The 21,764-nt window shown below is 45.5% G+C and overlaps 1 protein-coding gene across 2 annotated transcripts in view; it reads right to left on the bottom strand.

Annotated features, from left to right (window-relative positions):
* LOC140198099 (uncharacterized) overlaps positions 1-21,426 on the bottom strand; it is a 51,212-nt gene extending 29,786 nt beyond the window's left edge. For both annotated transcript variants that reach the window (XM_072258999.1, XM_072259000.1), the window contains exons 1-2: positions 21,150-21,426; positions 5,789-6,094 (exon numbers count right to left, since the gene is read on the bottom strand). In XM_072258999.1, the coding sequence (XP_072115100.1) occupies positions 5,789-6,094; positions 21,150-21,207 (364 nt within the window). In that variant the 5' untranslated portion in view covers positions 21,208-21,426. The remainder of the gene's footprint in view (positions 1-5,788; positions 6,095-21,149) is intronic.
* Positions 21,427-21,764: the final 338 nt, after the last annotated feature.

The raw sequence follows: 21,764 nt of genomic DNA, 5'->3' as shown, positions 1-21,764 counted from the left end.
GCAAATGATACCAGTCCAAATGTTGTTTAAGTTTGTGAATGGATCTGAATGTGTCACTGAGGAGCTGGTGCAGGAAGCAAGGATTTACATTCTTGGACCACTGGGGTATGTTTCGGGGTAAGGATGAATTGTAGAAAAGGGACGGGTTGCACCTTAATAAGCGGGGCACCAGCATTCTGGCAGCCAGGTTTGCCTCTGCAACATGGGTGTGTTTAAACTAAGTAGTGGGGGGGGGGCGGGTGGACGAACTGGAAACATAAGGATGGAGATAAAGGGAAAGTGAGAATAAGGAAAGTTAAGAAAGACAACAGAATCAACAGAGCAGAAAGCTGAAGAAGGAATCATACAGTATGGCCAAGTGAAATAGGAATTGATATGGGAGGTGAGGGGAGTAATGAATTAAAAGTATTGTATATGAATGCACGGAGTATAAGAAATAAAGTGGATGGGCTTGAGGCAGAGTTGGAAATTGGTAAGTGTGATGTTGTGGGAATAACAGAGACATGGCTTCAAGTGGACAGGGCCTGGGAAATGAATATTCAACGGTATATGTGCTATCGAAAGGACAGACTGATGGGCAGAGGGGGTGGGGAGGCACTGTTGGTGAGGAATGATATTCAGTCCCTTGCGAGGGGGGACATAGAATCAGGAGATGTAGAGTCAGTATGGATAGAACTGAGAAATTCTAAGGATAGAAAGATCCTAATGGGAGTTATCTACAGGCCCCCAAACAGTAGTCTGGATGTAGGGTGTAAGTTGAATCAAGAGTGAAAATTGGCATGTTGAAAAGGTAATGCTACAGTTGTTATGGGGGACTTCAACATGCAGGTAGACTGGAGGAATCAGGTTAGTACGGATCCCAAGAAAGGGAGTTTGTGGAGTCCCTCCGAGATGGATTCTTAGAACAGCTTGTACTGGAGCCTACCAGAGAGAACGCAATTCTAGATTTAGTGTTGTGCAATGAACCGGATTTGATCAGGGACCTCGAGGTAAAGGAGCCATTAGGAAGTAGTGACCATAATATGATAAGTTTTAACCTACAATTTGAGAGGGAGAAGGGGAACTCGGAAGTGTCAGTACTACAGTTGAACAAAGGGAACTATGGTGCTATGAGGGAGGAGCTGGCCAAAGTTCAATGGAACAATACCCTAGCAGGGATGACAGTGGAACAGCAATGGCAAATGTTTCTGGGAATAATGCAGAAGGTGCAGGATCAGCTCGTTCCAAAGAGGAAGAAAGATCCTAAGGGGAGTAAGGGGAGGCCGTGCCTGACAAGGGAAGGAATGGACAGTATAAAAATAAAAGAGAAGAAGTATAACATAGCAAAGATGAGTGGGAAGCCGGAGGATTGGGAAACTTTTAAAGAGGAACAGAAGGTAACTAAAAAGGCAATATGCGGGAAAAAAATGAGGTATGAAGGTAAACTAGCCAAGAATATAAAGGAGGATAGTAAAAGCTTCTTTAGGTATGCGAAAAGGAAAAAAATAGTTAAGACCAAAATTAGGCCCTTGAAGACAGAAACAGGTAAATTTATTACGGGGAACAAGATAATAGCAGATGAGTTGAACAGGTACCTTGGATCGGTCTTCACTAGGGAAGACACAAACAATCTCCCAGATGTAATAGTGGTCAAAGGACCTAGGGTAATGGATGAATTGAAGGAAATTTATATTAGGCAGCAAGTGGCGTTGGATAGGCTGTTGGGTCTGAAGGCTGATATGTCCGCGGGACCTGATGGTCTGCATCCCAGGGTACTTAAGGAGGTGGTTTTAGAAATTGTGGACGCATTGGTACTCATTTTCCAATGTTCTATAGATCAGGATCAGTTCCTGTGGATTGGAGGGTGGCTAATATTGTCCCTCTCTTCAAGAAGGGAGGAAGAGAAAAAACAGGGAATTATAGACCGGTTAGCCTGACGTCGGTGATGGGAAAGAAGCTGGAGTCAATTATAAAAGATGAAATTACAACACATCTGGATAGTAGTAACAGGATTGGTCGGAGTCAGCATGGATTTACGAAGGGGAAATCATGCTTGACTAATCTTCTGGAATTTTTTGAGGATGCAACTACGAAAATGGACAAGGGAGAGCCAATGGATGTGGTGTACCTGGACTTTTAGAAAGCCTTTGATAAAGTCCCACATAGAAGATTAGTGGGCAAAATTAGGGCACATGGTATTGGGAGCAGAGTACTGACATGGATTGAAAATTGGCTGGCTGACAGAAAACAAAGAGTAGCGATTAACGGGTCCTTTTCAGAATGGCAGGCGGTGACCAGTGGGGTACCGCGGGGTTCAGTGCTGGGACTGCAGCTGTTTACAATATATATTAATGATTTAGATGAGGGATTTAAAAGTAATATTAGCAAATTTGCCGACGACACAAAGCTGGGTGGCAGTGTGAAATGTGAGGAGGATGTTATGAGAATGCAGGGTGACTTGGACAGTCTGGGTGATTGGGCAGATGCATGGCAGATGCAGTTTAATGTGGATAAATGTGAGGTTATCCACTTTGGTGGTAAGAACGGGAAGGCAGATTATTATCTAAATGGAATCAAGTTAGGAAAAGGGGAAACACAATGAGATCTAGGTGTTCTTGTACATCAGTCACTGAAAACAAGCATGTAAATACAGCAGGCAGTGAAGAAAGCTAATGGCATGCTGGCCTTCATAACAAGGGGAATTGAGTATAAGAGCAAAGAGGTCCTTCTGCAGCTGTACAGGGCCCTGGTGAGACCACACCTGGAGTACTGTGAACAACAGGAATTCTGCAGATGCTGGAAATTCAAGCAACACACATCAAAGTTGCTGGTGAACGCAACAGGCCAGGCAGCATCTGTAGGAAGAGGTCCAGTCGACGTTTCAGGCCGAGACCCTTCGTCAGGACTAACTTCCTTCAGTTAGTCCTGACGAAGGGTCTCAGCCTGAAACGTCGACTGCACCTCTTCCTACAGATGCTGCCTGGCCTGCTGCGTTCACCAGCAACTTTGATGTGTGTTGCTGGAGTACTGTGTGCAGTTTTGGTCTCCAAATTTGAGGAAAGACATTCTTGCTATTGAGGGAGTGCAGTGTAGGTTCACAAGGTTAATTCCCGAGATGGCGTGACTGTCATATGTCGAAAGATTGGACCGACTGGGCTTGTATACTCTGGTATTTAGAAGGCTGAGAGGGGATCTTATTGAAACATATAAGATCATTAAGGGATTGGACACGCTGCAGGCAGGAAGCATGTTCCTGTTGATGGGTGAGTCCAGAATCAGAGGCCACAGTTTAAGAATTAGGGGTAGGCCATTTAGAATGGAGTTGAGGAAAAACTTTTTCACCCAGAGAGTGGTGGATATATGGAATGCTCTTCCCCAGAAGGCTGTGGAGGCCAAGTCTCTGGATGCTTTCAAAAAGGAGATGGATAGAGCTCTTAAAGATAGCGGAATCAAAGGTTATGGGGATAGGGCAGGAACTGGATACTGATAGTAGATTATCAGCGATGATCACAGAGAATGGCAGTGCCGGCTCAAAGGGCCAAATGGCCTACTCCTGCACCTATTGTCTATTGTCCATTGAATTTACTTCTCGAATTTGCTGCTGACAACTGCACAACATTACCAGAAGAGGGCACTCCAGCAGGCAGAGAGACGAGACACCAGTAATTGTATTAATAAGCGCCTTTCATGAAATGACAGTCAAGGCTATTTTTCTGTGTGAGATCCTCAGTCCATGGGCTCCTTACTCCATAGAAATAATGACTGAGGAAATAAGAGACTGTTATCATGACAATCTTGGGTTTGGCTCTCAATGGCTTTGTGACTGAACACAACAGTCCAATGATAGACCTCACTTAACGGGTACACCTGAAAACCTGAGAAGCCTGCATGCGGGGAGATACTATCAGGTTCCAATGAAGGACAGGAGATTTCTACATACTAGTGACAAATCTTTGGTGAAGAAATTAATTCCTCATCTCCAAAAGGATTTTCTGCCTTAAATACCCTGTCAGTCCTAAAAGGTTAGAGAGAAATGGTAAAGAAAATTTAATAGGAGGGATCAGATGTTTGGCCATCGAACCTGTTTTGCCGTTCAATACAATTGTGGCTGAATTGCTATTTTAAACAGTGTTGTCCCTGGTGTTTTTTGAGTGTCTAGAAATCTGTTATTGCTTTCTGGAATCTATTCCAAGACAGCCTGCAGAGTGAAATTTCACAGGGAACCAGCATGGGCTGCGTCCCAGGGGTGTAAGAACTCACAACTTTTAATTTCTTACCCCATATCGCAAAACTATAGCATCTGATTCCAGACTCCCAACAATATCCCTGCGCCCAGTGTTTCTTGCTCTCAGAACTTTATATTTCAAGTTCAACTTCAAGTTTTGTGTCTTCTGACTGTACATATATACAACCAAACAAAACGACATTCCTCCAGACCACAGTGCACCCATAATACATAATGTATATCACACACACATAAAACATTACCATAAATAATAAACTATCATTCAAAAATACACACAGATAAACAGTACAGTAAAGCAGTTCGCTGTACTTGTGGCGAGACCTTGGTGGCAGCCACGTATTTGTTACATTTAGAGTTAGGGTTAATCTCACAGCCTGAGGGAAGAACCTGTTACCCTATCTGGCCATCCTAGCCCTGATACACCTCTAACCTCTAACTCCTTGCTGATGATAGTGGGTCAAAGAGATTGTGTGATGGGTGGTAGGGGTTCTCAACAATACTTCAGGCTGCCCAGTGTACAACGCTGCCAGTAAAAGTCACAAATAGGGGAGTGGGAGTCTCCAATTATCCTCTCAGTGGTTTTTTCCTATCCTCAGTAGGGTATCGCAGTCTGATGCCTTGCAGCTTCCGTACCATAAAATGATGCAGCCAGAACACTGGATGGTACTCCTGTACAACGTTCTTAGGATGGGGACAGAGAGCCTTGCACACCTCAGAAAGTATAGATGCTGTTGTGTCTTCTTGACAGTTACTCATTGGGGTTTACTCGTCTGCACTAAATGGAAGCTGTGGCCTGTGAATAATATTGTGATGAGGCCACGCTTAGGTTAGAGGAACAATGCCTTATATTCCTTTTAGGTAGCCTCCAATCTGATGGCAGAACATTCATTTCTCAGACTTCTGGTAATGCCCCCCAATTCTTCTCCCCCTTCTCCATGTTCCATCCCTTTTCCCTTCTCTCGCTCATCTCCTTGACAGCCCATTGCCTCCCTTTGGTGCTCCTTCCCCCTTTTCCTGTCTTCCATGGCCTTCTGTCTCTTTCACCAATCATCTTCCCAGCTCTTTACTTCATCCCTCCATCTCCAGGTTTTACCCGTCACCTGGTGTTTCTCTCTCCCCTTGCCAACTTTTCAAATCTACTCCTCAGCCTTTTTTTCCCTCCAGTCCTGACAAAGTGTTTTGGCCCGAAACAGTGACTGCTTTTTTTTCCATAGATGCTGCCTGGCCTGCTGAGTTCCTCCAGCATTTTGTGTGTGTTGCTTGTATTTACAACAACTGCAGATTTTCTTTTGTCTGGGTTTATCTCACCGGGACAGAAATATATGGTAGATCACAATTTCATAGCAACTCCTCAGAGGGAGAGTAAATATATATGCAAATACAACAGAGGCTGGCTGAACAGCTACATTTATTTTGCTAATGTTATATCTTCTGGGTGAAGAAACTAATTAATTTACAATGGTATCGATAATAACAAATCCTGTGTGTACAGCCCTTGAGCAAATGAGTAAATAATTCAACAGCCTCAGCATTTTCAAGGTACACAAGCAAGTGAATACTTACAGAACAGAAGCAATTCTATTGTAGTTGTTCTTCTCTCATCTACAACAAAATTATAAACACCTTGATCCTCAGGTTTTATCCTGTCTACCAGCAGACAGCCAGTAGAAGCATTAAACTGTAAACGGGATCTGAATTGTTCATATGGTTTCTCCACAGGTTCATCTGGAACGTAATCCAAAATAGTAACAAGGCTTTTGTTGCTGCCAGTGAAGGTCCATAAAATTTCACTCCTGCTGAGATCACCTTCATGTTCAGGATCCAGAAAAACCGATGAACCAATGGTCCCATTTACTACTTTCCATTTCTCTAATTTGGATTAAAAAAAGAAAAACATTCTTTGAACTCTAGGGGTAGAATTCTGATTATTCAGCAGCATAACTGAGGTACGATCACAAATCACAATATATTATATCAACAGATATTTATAGAATGCCATCCTAGAGTTTTGGAACTTGACAACGTGGAACCAGAATTTCCATCAATCATGTCAACCAAGTTAATGAGTTCATCCACGTCGCAGAACAGTAGAGCCAGGAACAGGCCCTTCGGCCCACGATGACAAATGAAACAAATCCCATCTGCCTGCATGTTCGATTCCCTTCATTTTCATGCACCTTTTTAAATTCCTCTTAAACACAGCAACCATCACCTGGCCTCTCCAAGCTCCCTGAAAAGGTCAGAGGGAAGATCATTGTACTTGAAAACAGCCTTTCTTTATATTTTGTAAAGCTCCAAATTGCAGCCAATTAGGTTACTCGGGTGTTACATTACTGAATGCTAATTTGACTCTAAATGCAACCATCTAAGATTTTCAGAACAAATATTTTTTTTTATATATTAAGTGCAATCGTGAACAATAGCCAGATCAGAAATGCTGATCAAGTCAACTAGTTCCCAAAGAGAACTCTGATAGACCAATCAGATGGTTCACAGCTGCTCAGCGATAGAACACAAAAAAAAATCATATGTACAATTAAGAAACATTAAAAAATAGTAGAAATACTGGAGTCATGATGATCATGATGAAGTCTGCTGGAGAGAGACATTTATACATATGTTGTCCTCCATAATTCAAAGAGATTGAAGGATAATGTTGCAGGGTGACAAAACATGGCAGGAACACTTGGAACTAAAACCTAATCCCGACCGGGAGAAAACAACACCTGTTCTTTCCTCACTGTTCTCCAGCAGTTTAAGGACTAAGTCCAGCTGGAACATAACTCACAAGTGCTCTTGAAGTCAGGTATTAACCCTACCTACCAACAACCAAGCATTGCCATCCTGGTCCCCTTCATGATAGCTTATGAAGAAGCATGTGACTTCCCTTCCAGAGATGATAGGTGTTTGTGCACTCGACTATTGAAGGCTTGGACCCATCATCGCAGATGTTTCCAACCACAGCATCTGGAAGGCTGTTCCAAATTCTGATAGCACAGTGAAGGAAGCTTCTATCCAGTGTGTGGGTTCTCGCATCAGGCATAGAAACAGCATGAGCAGGCATAGGTAAACTTGATCGTGTGGTGCACCGTCTCTCATAAGATGAAGGCAGCATGGTGCGAAGGTCTGCAGGGCTGTGGCTGGTGTGCATTTTGTTTAGCACAGTAGCTGCAGCAACCTGTCGCCTGTAGTGTAAGCTACTGATGAATAGCTTCTCATGAGTTGTGGCTCCATCTACACCTATAATCCTGAGAGCCTTTCTTTGAATGGAATCAAGCTGGCTGAGGACACTCTGTGAGGCATTCATCCATGATAAGCAGGAATACTCCATGATACTTCGTACCTGGGCTTTGCAAACTGTGGCTCTGCCCTCTTTGTCTAGTTTGGATGCTTCTGTCTGCAGAGCTCCAAGCCCTTGTTTGAAATAGTGGAAAGGTGTTTATCCCACACCAACTTGCTGTCAATATTAACACCAAGGATTACTAGCTCCTTTAAATCCAGCTTTCAGTTCCCAAAATACAGATCGGGGTTAGATGGATTTCTCCTCCTAGACATCACCATCGCCTTGCCCCATCGTAGGCTCAAAGGTGATATTCCAGTCATCTGTCCAGGCTTTCATCCTGTCAAGATCCCTACTCAGGCCTGCTGCCTGTTTAATATTGAAAGCTTTTTTCTACATTTTAACCTAAGTAATAAAACAATTCCTACATTCCTAAAGCTGGAATCTGAGATGTTTCACTCCCATTCACTCTCATCACAGAGCACAGCATCCACTTTTTTGAGAATCGGCTAAACCAATATCTGTGTGTTAACGGTGATCAACCCGATGTAATGAAACAAGTACCATCGTTGATTCTTATCCACCTCTATTAGTAGCAAATTATGAGAGAGAACCTTCCATCTGCACTCACAGAGAGTCAGCCACGGAAGGCTCTCTGTAATGATCACAGAGGTACAGAGTTTTTTATACTATCTTTGTCAGGAAAGCCTAGCAACAGTGATAGTCCGAGATAAAGACCACTTAATCACCTAAAACAGAGGTAAATGTACTTGACAAAGAATACTTAATCACAACAGGCAGAGAACAGGTAAACAGAGAACAGAGTATAATTAATTCTCACATCCTGCATGTCCTTCTCTGGACACTTAGCATTCACATGTTATCAGGACAGTTTGATCCTTTACTATCCCAGTACAAAAGAACAGTCAGATCAATGGATATTCCAGATACTCAAATAGAGCAGAATTTAATAAATCAGAAAAGAGACTCTATCGAAATTAGGAAAGGATTGTTAGAAATGCCCTGCCTTATCTCCTCCTTTTGTCGAAACCAAAAAGGAGTGAAATCTCAGGAGACATCCACTTGTGGGTCTGTGTGAGTTTTTAATCCTTACCTCACCCTAAAGAGCAGCTGCTCAGTCATTCTGCAGCTACTCTCAAACCAGAATACACAGGCACAGTCAGTATTCAACCTTAATCCATTATTTACAGGAATCTGAGAATCCCCCAATTCCCTTAAAACTGTGTGATTCCCTCCTTTTGTCATTCCATGATAACCTAAATTAGTGCTGAGAATGGATCAGAGAGCTTGTTCATAAAGACCTTTCAGCAGGTGTTAAAGCAACTCAGCAATACGCAGCACGTTATGATCATTACTATCAGTATTATTGCTCCGTATAGCAAAGAAGATGTCCAAGATCCTCCTAGTAACCAGCCTAACCACCCATCCCCTTCAGTGGGTCCTTGTCTGACACTGTCTGGTTGCTCCTGGAGATACATTATAGGACTCATCCCTAATATGGGTAAGACACTTGTCTCCCACAATCACACTTACTCCTCCCTGTTGTGCTGACTGGTAATCCACTGCATATTGAGTCTGCTGTGCAAAGAGTTGTAGTTCCGCCATCTCCTGTTTCATAGCCTCCAATCCTTTCATAGTGCTGTTTCCAGTGCCGTCAGCACACAAATGAGGTAGTTACGGTTCTTTGCGGCTATGGTTCCTGCCGAACCCCGTAGAGAGAGAGTACTGAGAAACCCATGGCCCAAAGAGCAGCTCAGAGTAGCAGGATCTTTCCAATCTGCACGAAATTCCTTACTCACAGACCAGGCTGTCAGTCGCTGTCAGATGTGGGCCTCCTGGGGGCAGGGAGCAGAAGGGAGACCGATTGTCCCGATAGTGAGGAGTGGAGGTAGGTTGGTGGTAGCCGTAGAACAGGTGCTGCTGAACAAGAATACGTATCCTTTTTTGGCTCGATAGCAAGTGTTATTACCAGTTAACACTTTGTCATACCATAAATGGTCCTTGGGGTACAGGGAAGAGTATTCAAAAGTCCCTGATCCAGCTGACACGAGTCCCATTACAATATCTACATACATACTGAATTCCCTTTGAAAGGGGTACGCATTGTTCTTGGGTACATTCGCAAGAGATTTTCCCTTAGTTATCTTATATCAGTGGTCCAAACAATGCTTGTTCAAACAAGGTATTTCTCGGGGTACCTGGGCTGTGACGCACCCCCATCCTTTCCCCATGAAACAGAAAGGGTAGTCCCTTGTGCTCTTGCAGCGTGGGCTAGTTACCCACTCTCCCCGTCCCTTACCCCATGCCACTCGCGGGTCCCCAGGCACCCAGGGTTATGTCTATCACTGGCATGATTATCTACAGTCGTATCATTTAGGGTCTCACTACATTGTCCCCATGTCCCTCTCCGAAACTTTCCCTGTCTCCCTCTACATTCTGCCCATGATCTATCCTTCACTATTAGGTCATGCTCCTTCCAGAATAGCCCTGATGGGTTAGCTACAAACAGTGCTTCTACACGTTGTGCCAAAGGATAGCATGCAGTACAGTTACCATGCAATCACTTATGTGTTTGATAAAACAGGTTATCTTCCAAAGCATTGAATTCAACATAAAGCAAAGAGATAAGTTCATAAATGATTAATCTTGGGCTGGGAGCCATCTCTTGCAGTCGCTGAGGTGTATCCAACATTCTTGGCCTTGGACCTTAACAGTTGTGGCCATTTGCAACAGCACCTGAAGGGGACCTTTCCACCTAGGTCCAAGTTTAGGTCATTCCCAGTCACGAATTAGCACTAGTTTTCCAATCCTTAGGTCTGGCCAGTCCGCCTCTTACTCCCTGGGTTCCTTAAAGTTGTTCTGCACCTGAGAAATAAGAAACTTTAGAGAGGATGTAAACTGGCGAAAATATTTCCGCAATTCCTCGCCCATGATGTGGAGATCAACCTGAGTTGGGGGTGTTAAATTGGCATCCCAGGGTGGTCTTCTTGGTCGACCATAGACGATCTCCACCGTGGATACCCCCATGGCAGATTGTGGGGTAATTCTCATGTGATATAGGGCCAAGGGAAGCATCTTTAACCAATTCAGCCCGTTTCTGAGGTCAATTTCATTTGCTTGCTTTTCAGCATGCTGTTTGCCCTTTCCACAATACCTGCTGCTTTGGGGTGATAGGAACAATGGAACTGCTGTTCAACGTGCAAGGCCTCACACAGCTCCTTGTTAACCTTTCCCACAAAGTGTGGGCCATTGTCTGAGCTGATCTGCCGAGGTACCCCGAACCTCGGTATGATCTCTGTCATTAGCAATTTTACCACAGTTGAGGCTTTATTATTGGTAGTTGGGAAGGCTTCTATCCACCTACTAAAATCATCTACTACAACAAGGCAATATTTACAACAGTGCACTCACGGTAACTCAATAAAATAAAGCTGAATGCATTCACATGGCCCACCTGGTAAGGGAGTTTTCCCTGTGGGGCATCTTATCCCCTTACCCACATTAGTCTTCTGGCAGATCAAACAGGATTGTATTTTTGCTTTGGCAGCTTCTTCCAATCTTGGGTGCCACCATGTGCGGAGTGAAATGTTACTCATTCCCTCCTTGCCAAGGTGGGTGTCTGCATGCAGGCAATCAAGCAACATCAGCAGTAATGTATTAGGAATATAGACTTGGCCAACTGCGGTATGCCAGAGGCCTGTGGACACTGAATGCGCACATCCGTGTGTTTTCCAGAGTTCTTTCTCAGAATCAGGGGCGTCCCCCTGTAGATTTTAGATTGTGGCCATGTCTGGAGTGCCCGGCGCTTGGGCTGACTTAGTTGTTGCGATGGCTAATTTCTCTGCAGTTAAAACTATAATAATTGCCTCTTGCACAGCCTGCTTGGCTGCTAAGTCCGCCCGAATATTTATACTTTATTCTTTATTGTCGCCAAACAATTGGTACTAGAACATACAATCATCACAGCGATATTTGATTCTGCGCTTCACACTCCCTGGATTACAAATATTAAATATTAAAGATAATAAAAATAGTTAAAATTAGAAAATATTAAAATTTTAAATTATAAATCGTAAATAAAAAAGAGAAAAATGGGAAGTAAGGTAGTGCAAAAAACCAAGAGGCAGGTCCGGATATTTGGAGGGTACGGCCCAGAGCCGGGTCAGGATCCATTCAGCAGTCTTATCGCAGTTGGAAGGAAGCTGTTCCCAACTCTGGCCATACGAGTCTTCAAGCTCCCGAACCTTCTCCCGGAGGGAAGAGGGACAAAAAGTCTGTTGGCTAAGTGGGTCGTGTCCTTGATTATCCTGGCAGCACTGCTCCGACAGCGTGCGGTGTAAACTGAGTCCAAGGACGGAAGATTGGTTTGTGTGATGTGCTGCGCCGTGTTCACGACCTTCTGCAGCTTCTTCCGGTCTTGGACAGGAAAACTTCCATACCAGGTTGTGATGCACCCTAGAAGAATGCTTTCTAGTCATAGTCATGGTTATAGTCATACTTTATTGATCCCAGGGGAAACTGGTTTTCGTTACAGTTGCACCATAAATAATAAATAGTAATAGAATAGTAATAGAAAATAGTAATAAATAGTTAAATAGTAATATGTAAATTATGCCAGTAAATTATGAAATAAGTCCAGGACCAGCCTATTGTCTCAGAGTGTCTGACCCTCCAAGGGAGGAGTCATAAAGTTTGATGGCCACAGGCAGGAATGACTTCCTATGACGCTCTGTGTTGCATCTCAGTGGAATGAGTCTCTGGCTGAATGTACTCCTGTGCCCAACCAGTACATGATGTAGTGGATGGGAGACATTGTCCAAGATGGCATGCAACTTGGACAGCATCTTCTTTTCAGACACCACGGTCAGAGAGTCCAGTTACATCCCCACAACATCACTGGCCTTACAAATGAGTTTGTTGATTCTGCTGGTGTCTGCTACCCTCAGCCTGCTGCCCCAGCACACAACAGCAAACATGATTGCACTGGCCACCACAGACTCGTAGAACATCCTCAGCATCGTCCGGCAGATGTTAAAGGACCTCAGTCTCCTCAGGAAATAGAGACGGCTCTGACCCTTCTTGTAGAGAGCCTCAGTGTTCTTTGACCAGTCCAGTTTATCGTCAATTCGTATCCCCAGGTATTTGTAATCCTCCACCATATCCACACTGACCCCCTGGATGGAAACAGGGGTCACCGGTACCTTAGCTCTCCTCAGGTCTACCACCAGCTCCTTAGTCTTTTTCACATTAAGCTGCAAATAATTCTGCTCACACCATGTGACAAAGTTTCCTACCGTCGCCCTGTACTCAGCCTCATCTCCCTTGCTGATGCATCCAACAATGGCAGAGTCATCCGAAAACTTCTGAAGATGACAAAACTCTGTGCAGTGGTTGAAGTCTGTGGTGTAAATGGTGAAGAGAAAGGGAGACAAGACAGTCCCCTGTGGAGCTCCAGTGCTGCTGATCACTCTGTTGGACACACAGTGTTGCAAGCACACGTACTGTGGTCTGCCAGTCAGGTAATCAAGAATCCATGATACCAGGGAAGCATCCAGCTGCATCGCTGTCAGCTTCTCCCCCAGCAGAGCAGGGCAGATGGTGTTGAACGCACTGGAGAAGTCAAAAAACATGAACCTCACAGTGCTCGCTGGCTTGTCCAGGTGGGCGTAGACACGGTTCAGCAGGTAGACGATGGCATCCTCAACTCCTAGTCGGGGCTGGTAGGCGAACTGGAGGGGATCTAAGTGTGGCCTGACGATAGGCCGGAGCAGCTCTGGAACAAGTCACTCCAGGGTCTTCATGATGTGGGAGGTCAATGTCACCAGTCTGTAGTCAATGAGGCCGCTGGGGCACGGCGTCTTCGGCACAGGGTCTTCTACGGTGCATCTATTAAAATTAGTGAGGGTTTTAGGGGACAGGCCAAATTTCTTTAGTTTTCTCAGGAAGTAAAGGTGCTGGTGGGCCTTCTTGGCATTGAACTCTGCTTGGTTGGATTAAGTCAGGTCATTTGTGATATTGACCCCGAGGAACTTAGAGCTTTTGACCTGTTCCACTTGCACGCCACCGATGTAAATTGGGTCGTGCGGTCCACTACTCCTTCTGAAGTCAACAACCAATTCCTTCGTCTTGCTGACGTTGAGGGATAGGTTATTGTCTTCGCACCATGCCACCAGGTTCTTAATTTCCTCTCTGTACTCAAACTCATCATTACCCGAGATACGGCCTACAATTGTTGTGTCATCAACAAACTTATATATTGAGTTTGATGGAAACTTAGCTACACAATCGTGGGTGTACAGTGAGTCACTGCAGAATCATCGTGCAGGTGAGCTGAGCATTTATAACTGCCAATTTTTCGGGGAGGAGGATAGCCTTGGAGAAGGTTCTTTACATAGGTAGCATTCTGAATCGGTCCACCAGAGCAGATCAGGAACCCTCTTTGAGCCCACAATTGTCCAAAGTCATGGGCTACCCCAAAAGCATAGCGGGAATCCATGTAAACGTTGGTGTTTTTACCCTTGGACAGAATGCAGGCTTGAGTGAGTGCTAATAGCTCTACCTTCTGGACGGAGACAGGGGGCTGAAGGAAGCCCCTCTCTAAGGTCTGAGCGTCGGCGTATCCATGGAGGCGTTCCCCAATCTCAGAGACTGTCAAGCTGCCGTCAACGTAAAGGGTGAGTTGTGGCTCAGGTATGGGCGTATCTGAGAGGTCAGGTCAGGGCAAGGTGAGAAAATGTTTCCGCAGCAGGCAGTCATGGGGAGGCTCTCCTAACTCGGCTGTGGGTGCTTCTAGGAAGGTTGCTGGGTTGACAGTGTTACAATAGGCGAAGGTAAGGAGTGGGTTATTAAGGAGTGCTATTTCATATCGGCTTAGTCTTGCCTGGGTAAGGTGCTGTGTCTGGTGAGAGGTAAGTAGAGCTGTAATGGTGTGGGATGAATAAACAGTCATCGGCTGTTGGAGAGTGACGCTTGACGCTGCCGTAAGTAGGGAGTAAATGGCTGGGAGCATCTGTGAGCAAGGGGGCAGTCCCTGGGCTACGGGACCTAGTTTAGTAGAGTAATAAGCGACAGGTCTGTGCCTGTCGCCGTGGGTCTGGGTAAGAACTGCGGTGGTTTTACTCTGGTTGGCTTAGAATCCCTGTCGTGGTTCCAGAAATGGGTGATTGCCCTTTTCATTGCTTGCTTATTCTTACCGGGCCAATTCGTATCATTAATTCTGATTGCCTTAGAGACGTCCTCAGGCAGGCACAGCAAAATCAGTGTGTTAAACTGGGGGGAGGCATTACCGGCATTATAGGCGGTATCCCTGGCGTAGAGGGAGCAGAATCATTCCCAAAAGAAACTACCGTTCCCCTCCCCACCCCCTGCCTTTGGACAGCACTCGTGGACCTTAGTAATGTCTACTGGGCATTGTAGAGCCCTCCGGAGGGCATTCTTTATGGCATTTACCTGGTTTGCAGGTTCGACTGCTTGGGAAAAGGCTTGCCAGTTGGCATGATTTCCCAGATGTTCTCTCCAGCTTTCCTGTTCGCCAGTGGTAAGAGACATACAACACAAACTATAGAGGTCCTGTGGGGTTGCTTGGAACATCTGGATCATGCTGATCACATAATCAATAAAACCTTCAGGGTCATTCTTTCTCTTTGGGGCCTGACTCATGATCATACACATTTCTTGGGGCTTCCAAGAGGCATAAACAAATATGGTAGGGTTATTAGCAACCTGGGCTGGATCGGGATTGGGAACTGTTCGGTTTGGGAGCTGTCGCCTGGTGGCCCCATGTGCTGCGTCCTCCCATCCCTCAATAGCCCTACCTAGCATGGATGGGGGTTCGGAGCCCTCGAGGCCATCATCACTGGTACCAAAATCTGAATCAGTATTGGTATCTGATTGGGGGTCTACCAAGTGTCCATCTCCCACCAAAAAATTCCGCTGTCTGTTGGTCCTCTTTGCAGGCCTCTTATGCCTCTGCTTGAGCTGGCTGATCTTTCAAGAGGCTATGGGATCGTGGGATTGGCTCGGGGAGGCACTTTGTGTAGGTCGGTTGTTGATTGTACTTGCATTATACGGTGGTGGTGGTGGAGGGGTAGATGGGGGCTGTGGGTTGATCTCTCCAGTCCTCCTCCTGCTTGATCTTGTTATCATCAAATAGCATGGGCAGTCCAGACAGGTCAAGAGGTACCTCAGTTTTACCTTTGCCAGCTTTAAAGTATAGGCATCCGTTAGTCTTGCGAGACCATGGATCTGTGCCTGGAAAGTCTTCACTCTCCAGGGCGCAGGCCTGGGCAAGGTTGTATTGAAGACCGGCAGTTGCCCATGCTGCAAGTCTCCCCTCTCCACGACACTGATGTTGTCTAAGGGAAGGGCATTAGGACCCATACAGCTTGGCACCAGTGTCGTCGCAGAGCAATGTGTGATTAAGTGCCTTGCTCAAGGACACAACACGTTGTCTCGGCTGGGGCTCGAACTCATGACCTTCTGGTTGCTAGTCCAATGCCTTAATCACTTGGCCGCGTGCCAGCTTTAACTTTCCTTTTATCCTTCTCTTTCTCATTAGTTTTGTCCTTACTACCTTGCCTATAATTCTTATGCTCTTGATTATCATAATCCTCGCATTGACCCTTCAATGTCTCCCAAGACTTCAGATTCCCTTCAGCATCACATACACTAATCCCCCTCCGACGTGCGTTGTACTCCCAGCTAGTTTGTTTAGATCTATTGGTTAATTCTTCGGCCGTTTTTCTCCAATTAGACATTAAGCCTTTCCATTTCTACCCGGTGTTGCATTTCCAAATCGCCTCTGGCTTTAAGGCCTTTATCAACATCCCATGTTCCACCCAAAGGCCAAATATGGTTACCCAATTTCTTATTCTAGCATGCTGATAATCTACGATAGTCATTTTCTTTTTCTGGGTCATCTTTACATAATTTAAGTAATGGTGTGTTATTTCCCGATTTATCTAGGGTCTGACCCATTGTTCCATACAATTTTACATTTTCATCTCTACCAACGGAGGACCCTAACCTCCTTTTTAGTTCCTGGAGGACCTCCAAATTCCAGGGGGACTTGAACCTCACTTAAAATGCTCTCAAACACTAATTAGCTACTCTTTTTCTCTCATGCACTTCAGGTTCCTGACCTTCGCATGGGGGATTTCCCCTCTTAACAACCAGTCTAAGGCAGGGTGTAGATACTCAAGATATGGCCTCAAACTGGGACCTGAACCCAACTCTTTTTGTTTAGCAGAGGACTCGAACCCCACTGTTTCCCTTTTACTTAGCAGAGGACTTGAACCTCACTTTTACCGTTTTACTCAGCAGAGGACTCGAACCCCACCCTTACTCTTTTACTTAGCAGAGGACTCGAACCCCACTCGTACCGTGGCACTTGGGTGGTCCTTAATTAGGTTCTTTAGAAGTCCGTTAGAGAGTCGCCCATCAGATGAATGGTTTTTCTATGCGACTGGCTGGTGGGAGAGATCAAGGTGAATCTTACCTTGTGGGCCCATCCGTCTCAGGTCGCAGCTGCACAAATTATCGCTGACACCGTCTCACTGGGATCACTCGTTTGGACTCCTGGCTGGCTCGCCAAATTGTCAACGGTGATCAACCCAATGTAATGAAACAAGCACCACAATTGATTCTCTTCCACCTTTATTAGTAGCAAGCTACCAGAGAGAACCTTCCATCTGCACTCACAGAGAGTCAGTCTCTCTGTCTAAGCACAGAGATAGTTTTTTATATAGTATCTTTGTCACGAAAACCTAGCAACAGTGATAGTCCTAGACAAAGGCCCTTAATCACCTAAAACAGAGGTAAATGTACTTGACAAAGAATACTTAATCACATCAGGCAGAGAACAGGTAAACAGAGAACAGAGTATAATTAATTCTCACATCCTGCATGTCCTTTTCTGGACACTCAACATTTACATGTTAGCAGGAGAGATTGACCCTTTAATATCTCAATACAAAAGAACAGTCAGATCAATGGATATTCCAGATAATCAAATAGAGCAGAACTTAATAATTCAGAAAAGAGACTCTATCGAATTTAGGAAAGGATTGTAAGAAATGCCCTGCCTTATCTCCTCCTTTTGTCACAACCAAATAGGTGTGAAAAGTCAGGAGGCATGCACTTGTGGATGTGAGCTTTTAATCTTTACCTCACCCTAAAGAGCAGCTGCTCAGACATTCTGCAGCTTTTCTCAAACCAGAATACACAGGCACAGTCAGTATTCAACCTTAACCCATTATTTACAGGAATCTGAGAATCCCCCAATTCCCTTAAAACTTTATCATATGTACCATATCATCTGGGGAGATGCTGGGCCAGGGCTGGTAATTCACAGAATCCTTCAGCAGCTAATAGATATGGAAGAACCATTGGTAACTTATGCAGCCCCAATAATCCTGTGATTTCAGTCCCTGAGGCCGACGTGTGTGTGTATCCTTCAGGAAGGTGAACCCATGAAATACATCCAACCCAGATGGGGTACCTGGCCAAATACTAAATATCTGTGCTGACCAACTGGCTGGAGTGTGCACTCAGATCTTCAACCTCTCGTGTTGGCAGTCCATCTTCTTCAAGCAGGTTTCACTTATACCGGAGTCTGAGAAGAACGGGGACCTGCCTGGATGACCAGCATCCAATAGCACTTACATCCACAGTGATGAAGTGTTTTAAGAGGTTGGTGATGAAACACAACAGCTCCTCCCTGAGAGGTGACTTGTAGCCACTCCAACTTCCCTGCTGGCACTACAGGTTCACAAAAAATGTCATCTCATTGACTCTTCACTCAACCCTGGAACAAATGGACAGCATAGTTGCCTACATCAGGTTGTTCTTAAGGAACTATGGAGATGGTGCGTACTGGAAGAATAGAAATATTGGAGATTGTAAGCAGGGGAAGGAAACATTTGAGGGCAAGGTGTTAAGTAAGCAAAAAGTAATGGCAGAGAGCTCCGTCATGGTTTGAGTTTGCCAGTTGTACAGAGGATAGGATCGGAGGATTTCTCAAAGCCTTATTTAAAAAGTATAACATCAGCTAAACTAATGGGAACTCTGAGGTGTTTAACATAAGGAGCATTTCAGATAGCTTTGAGAGCATTATATCCACATTGGGAATACATAGCTAACTCCTAATGTAAACTCAAAATAATCTGCAGATGCTGGGGTCAAAGCAACACTCACAACAAGCTGGAGGAACTCAGCAGTTCGGGCAGCAACCGTAGAAAAGATTGGTCGATGTTTCGGGCCGGAACCCTTTGTCCTGACCGATCTTTTCCACGTATGCTGCCCGAACTGCTGAGTTCCTCCAGCTTGTTGTGAGTGTTCCTAATGTAAACTTCCAGGGCCCTCTCTGCATCAAATAGCTCTAAACCCACCAGTGTAGATGGTGTGTGCATCATATGGCTTCAAAGTATGAAATACCAACAGATCTGATAACATGCATTGGAATATATTGTGGTGAGCATTCAGTCCATGATAACAGACGAGAAGAACTCATTTAACTCAACAGCCATTTTATTGTAACAACTACAAAAAAACAGATAGGGAACTATGATTCAGAGAGAAAACACACTCACACCCAGTCACATGGGGGGGGATGATTATTACACACCCCAATTACAGTCAGCGTGACCCACAAACATACAGCTGAATAACTGCATAACCCAAGCTGAATTGTAGCAGTAAATGAACTTGAACATTCCACCATAATCACATGAACCTATTTGAAAACAAGAATAATAAATACCGCTGGCCATTAGGAATGCTGGAGCAGGCTGATGAACCCCAGAGTGCCACACTGTTCCTATCCGAAGGGTCAGTATTCCCCAGCAACTCCAGAGTCCGTAATAAAGTCCGGCTGGTGGTCGACGCCGCCGCCTGGGGCGCGGTGGACTCCGAAGTCGGCTAGCCACACCTCGTGCTCTACTGTCTTTTCCCCCACTGCAACGCGCAGCGAACACTTCTCTCTCATCGCCACATAGTCGCCAGAGACTATAGCCAGCTGGACCGTCGTCATTGTCCACCTAGACAAGGACGGCTGGTCCGTGTTAGGGAGGACACTTGGATGTTTGGTGGTGATGGTTGACCCTGTATCAACCAACGCAAGGCATCTGATGCCCTCCACCACACAATCCTCGCATAAGGCTTTCTCTTCACCCAAATGGACCACCTGGACAGGCGATAACGGAGGGAATTCTGCTGGAGGTCTCAGGTGGCGCTGCCCACTCAACGTTTCCCGATGGCTGCGCTGGGCTGTAGCGTGGTGCAGCGAGACAGTCACCACACCGGTAGCAGAGATCGCTCTCTGCCACGTGTCGGGTTCAGCGCAGCGCAGGGCGGACCTGTCTCACGGGCTCCTCCATATCAGTTTCCTCCTCTGACTCGGTGACACAAGCATAGAAACATAGAAAGTAGGTGCAGGAGTAGGCCATTCGGCCCTTCGAGCCTGCACCACCATTCAGTATGATCATGGCTGATCATCCAACTCAGAACCCTGTACCTTCTCTCCATACCCCCAATCCCTTTAGCCACAAGGGCCATATCTAACTCCCTCTTAAATATAGCTAATGAACTGGCCTCAATTGTTTCCTGTGGCAGAGAATTCCACAGATTCACCACCCTCTGTGTGAAGAAGATTTTCCTGATCTTGGTCCTAAAAGGCTTCTCCTTTATCCTCAAACTGTGACCCCTCGTTCTGGACTTCCCCAACATCGGGAACAATCTTCCAGCATCTAGCCTGTCCAATCCCTTTAGGATTTTATACGTTTCAATAAGATCCCCCCCCCCAATCTTCTAAATTCCAGAGTATAAGCCTAGCCGATCTAGTCTTTCATCATATGAAAGTCCTGCCATCCCAGGAATCAATCCAGTGAACCTTCTTAGTACGGGCTAGCGGCATGCGGGGCGACGTTGGAACAGCTTGGTAGGCTAAAATTGCTTCTGCCCTCTCCGCCTCTGCCAGTGCCTCGACCCGCAATGATGGTGCTGTCAGGTGAACATGCTGTCGAAGGGGCTCCTGCGTCACCTCCTTTACCAAAGCGTGTAGGGTAAGCTCTTCCGGCACCGCGGGGGGAACTGGAGGTAGCCATGCCGAGCACAGTGGCGGAGATCTGCTACAATCGCCCCAATGCTTTCTCCCGCACGGCGCTGTGTACAGCCCAGTTGTTCGTTCACTGCTTACTCTAATAGACCCTCGCCGTAACGCCGCTCCAGTGCTGCCACAAGGTCCCCGTTTTATTGCGATAAGCAAATAAAAACACAATGCAGGCGCTAAGACCGAGGAGAGAACCCACTCAGTCACATACAGAGGGGAGTTGATTATTACACATCCCGGTTACAATTCGGGTGACCTACAAGCGCATAACTTTATAACCCCGGCTAAAATGTAACTATAAATGAATTTGAACGTCCCACCATAATCCCATGAACGCATTTTAAAAATAAGAATAAATAGCACTGGCCGGTAGTAATGCTGGACCGGGTTGATGACCACGGACTCCCCCTGCCCCGCAGCAGGAACTAGTTAGAGAGCGCTTGTATTTGGACAAATTTCTCAGTAGGTACTGAGATGAGAGTATGTTTTCCACCGCTCCGTGATGGTTAGAATCTTACCTGGAGCTCCCAGCGACGCCAGCAGAACGAGCAAGAGGAAATGAGAACAGAGCCACATATCGAATTACCAAATAAAGATAGAGATCGGCAATAACGGAATATTCATCAGCTCAAACACGAGGAAATCTACAGATGCTGGAAATTCAAGCAACACACACAAAAAGTGCTGGTGAAAGCAGCAGGCCTGGCAGCATCTCTAGGAAGAGGTACAGTCAACGATTCGGGTCGAGACCCTTCGTCAGGACTAAATGAAAGAAGAGCTAGTAAGAGATTTGAAAGTGGGAGAGGAAGGGGGAGGGAGAGATCCAGAATGAATCAGTTAGCTCTTTCAGTTAGTCCTGACGACGGGTTTCTGCCTGAAATGAATCATTTCTGAACTCCACCTCAATATAGATATGAATAATCTGCATGTTGGGGGTTCGCTGCAGACAAAGATACTCCGTTTGGTCACAGAAGCCTGCATGTGCATGAATCAGCCCCGAGTTGGTGAAAATTAACATTCATTTTGTGTGCCTGGAGCGTGATTGTTTAAATGGAGGTGTTTCAGTCATAGTCATACTTTATTGATCCCGGGGGAAATTCGTTTTCGTTACAGTCGCACCATAAATAATTAAA

This window comes from Mobula birostris, chromosome 5 (genome assembly GCF_030028105.1).
Source record: "Mobula birostris isolate sMobBir1 chromosome 5, sMobBir1.hap1, whole genome shotgun sequence".
NCBI classification, from domain to species: Eukaryota; Metazoa; Chordata; class Chondrichthyes; order Myliobatiformes; family Myliobatidae; genus Mobula; species Mobula birostris.
Note: the sequence above shows the minus strand (reverse complement) of the source record. Positions and strands in the feature narration are given on the sequence as shown.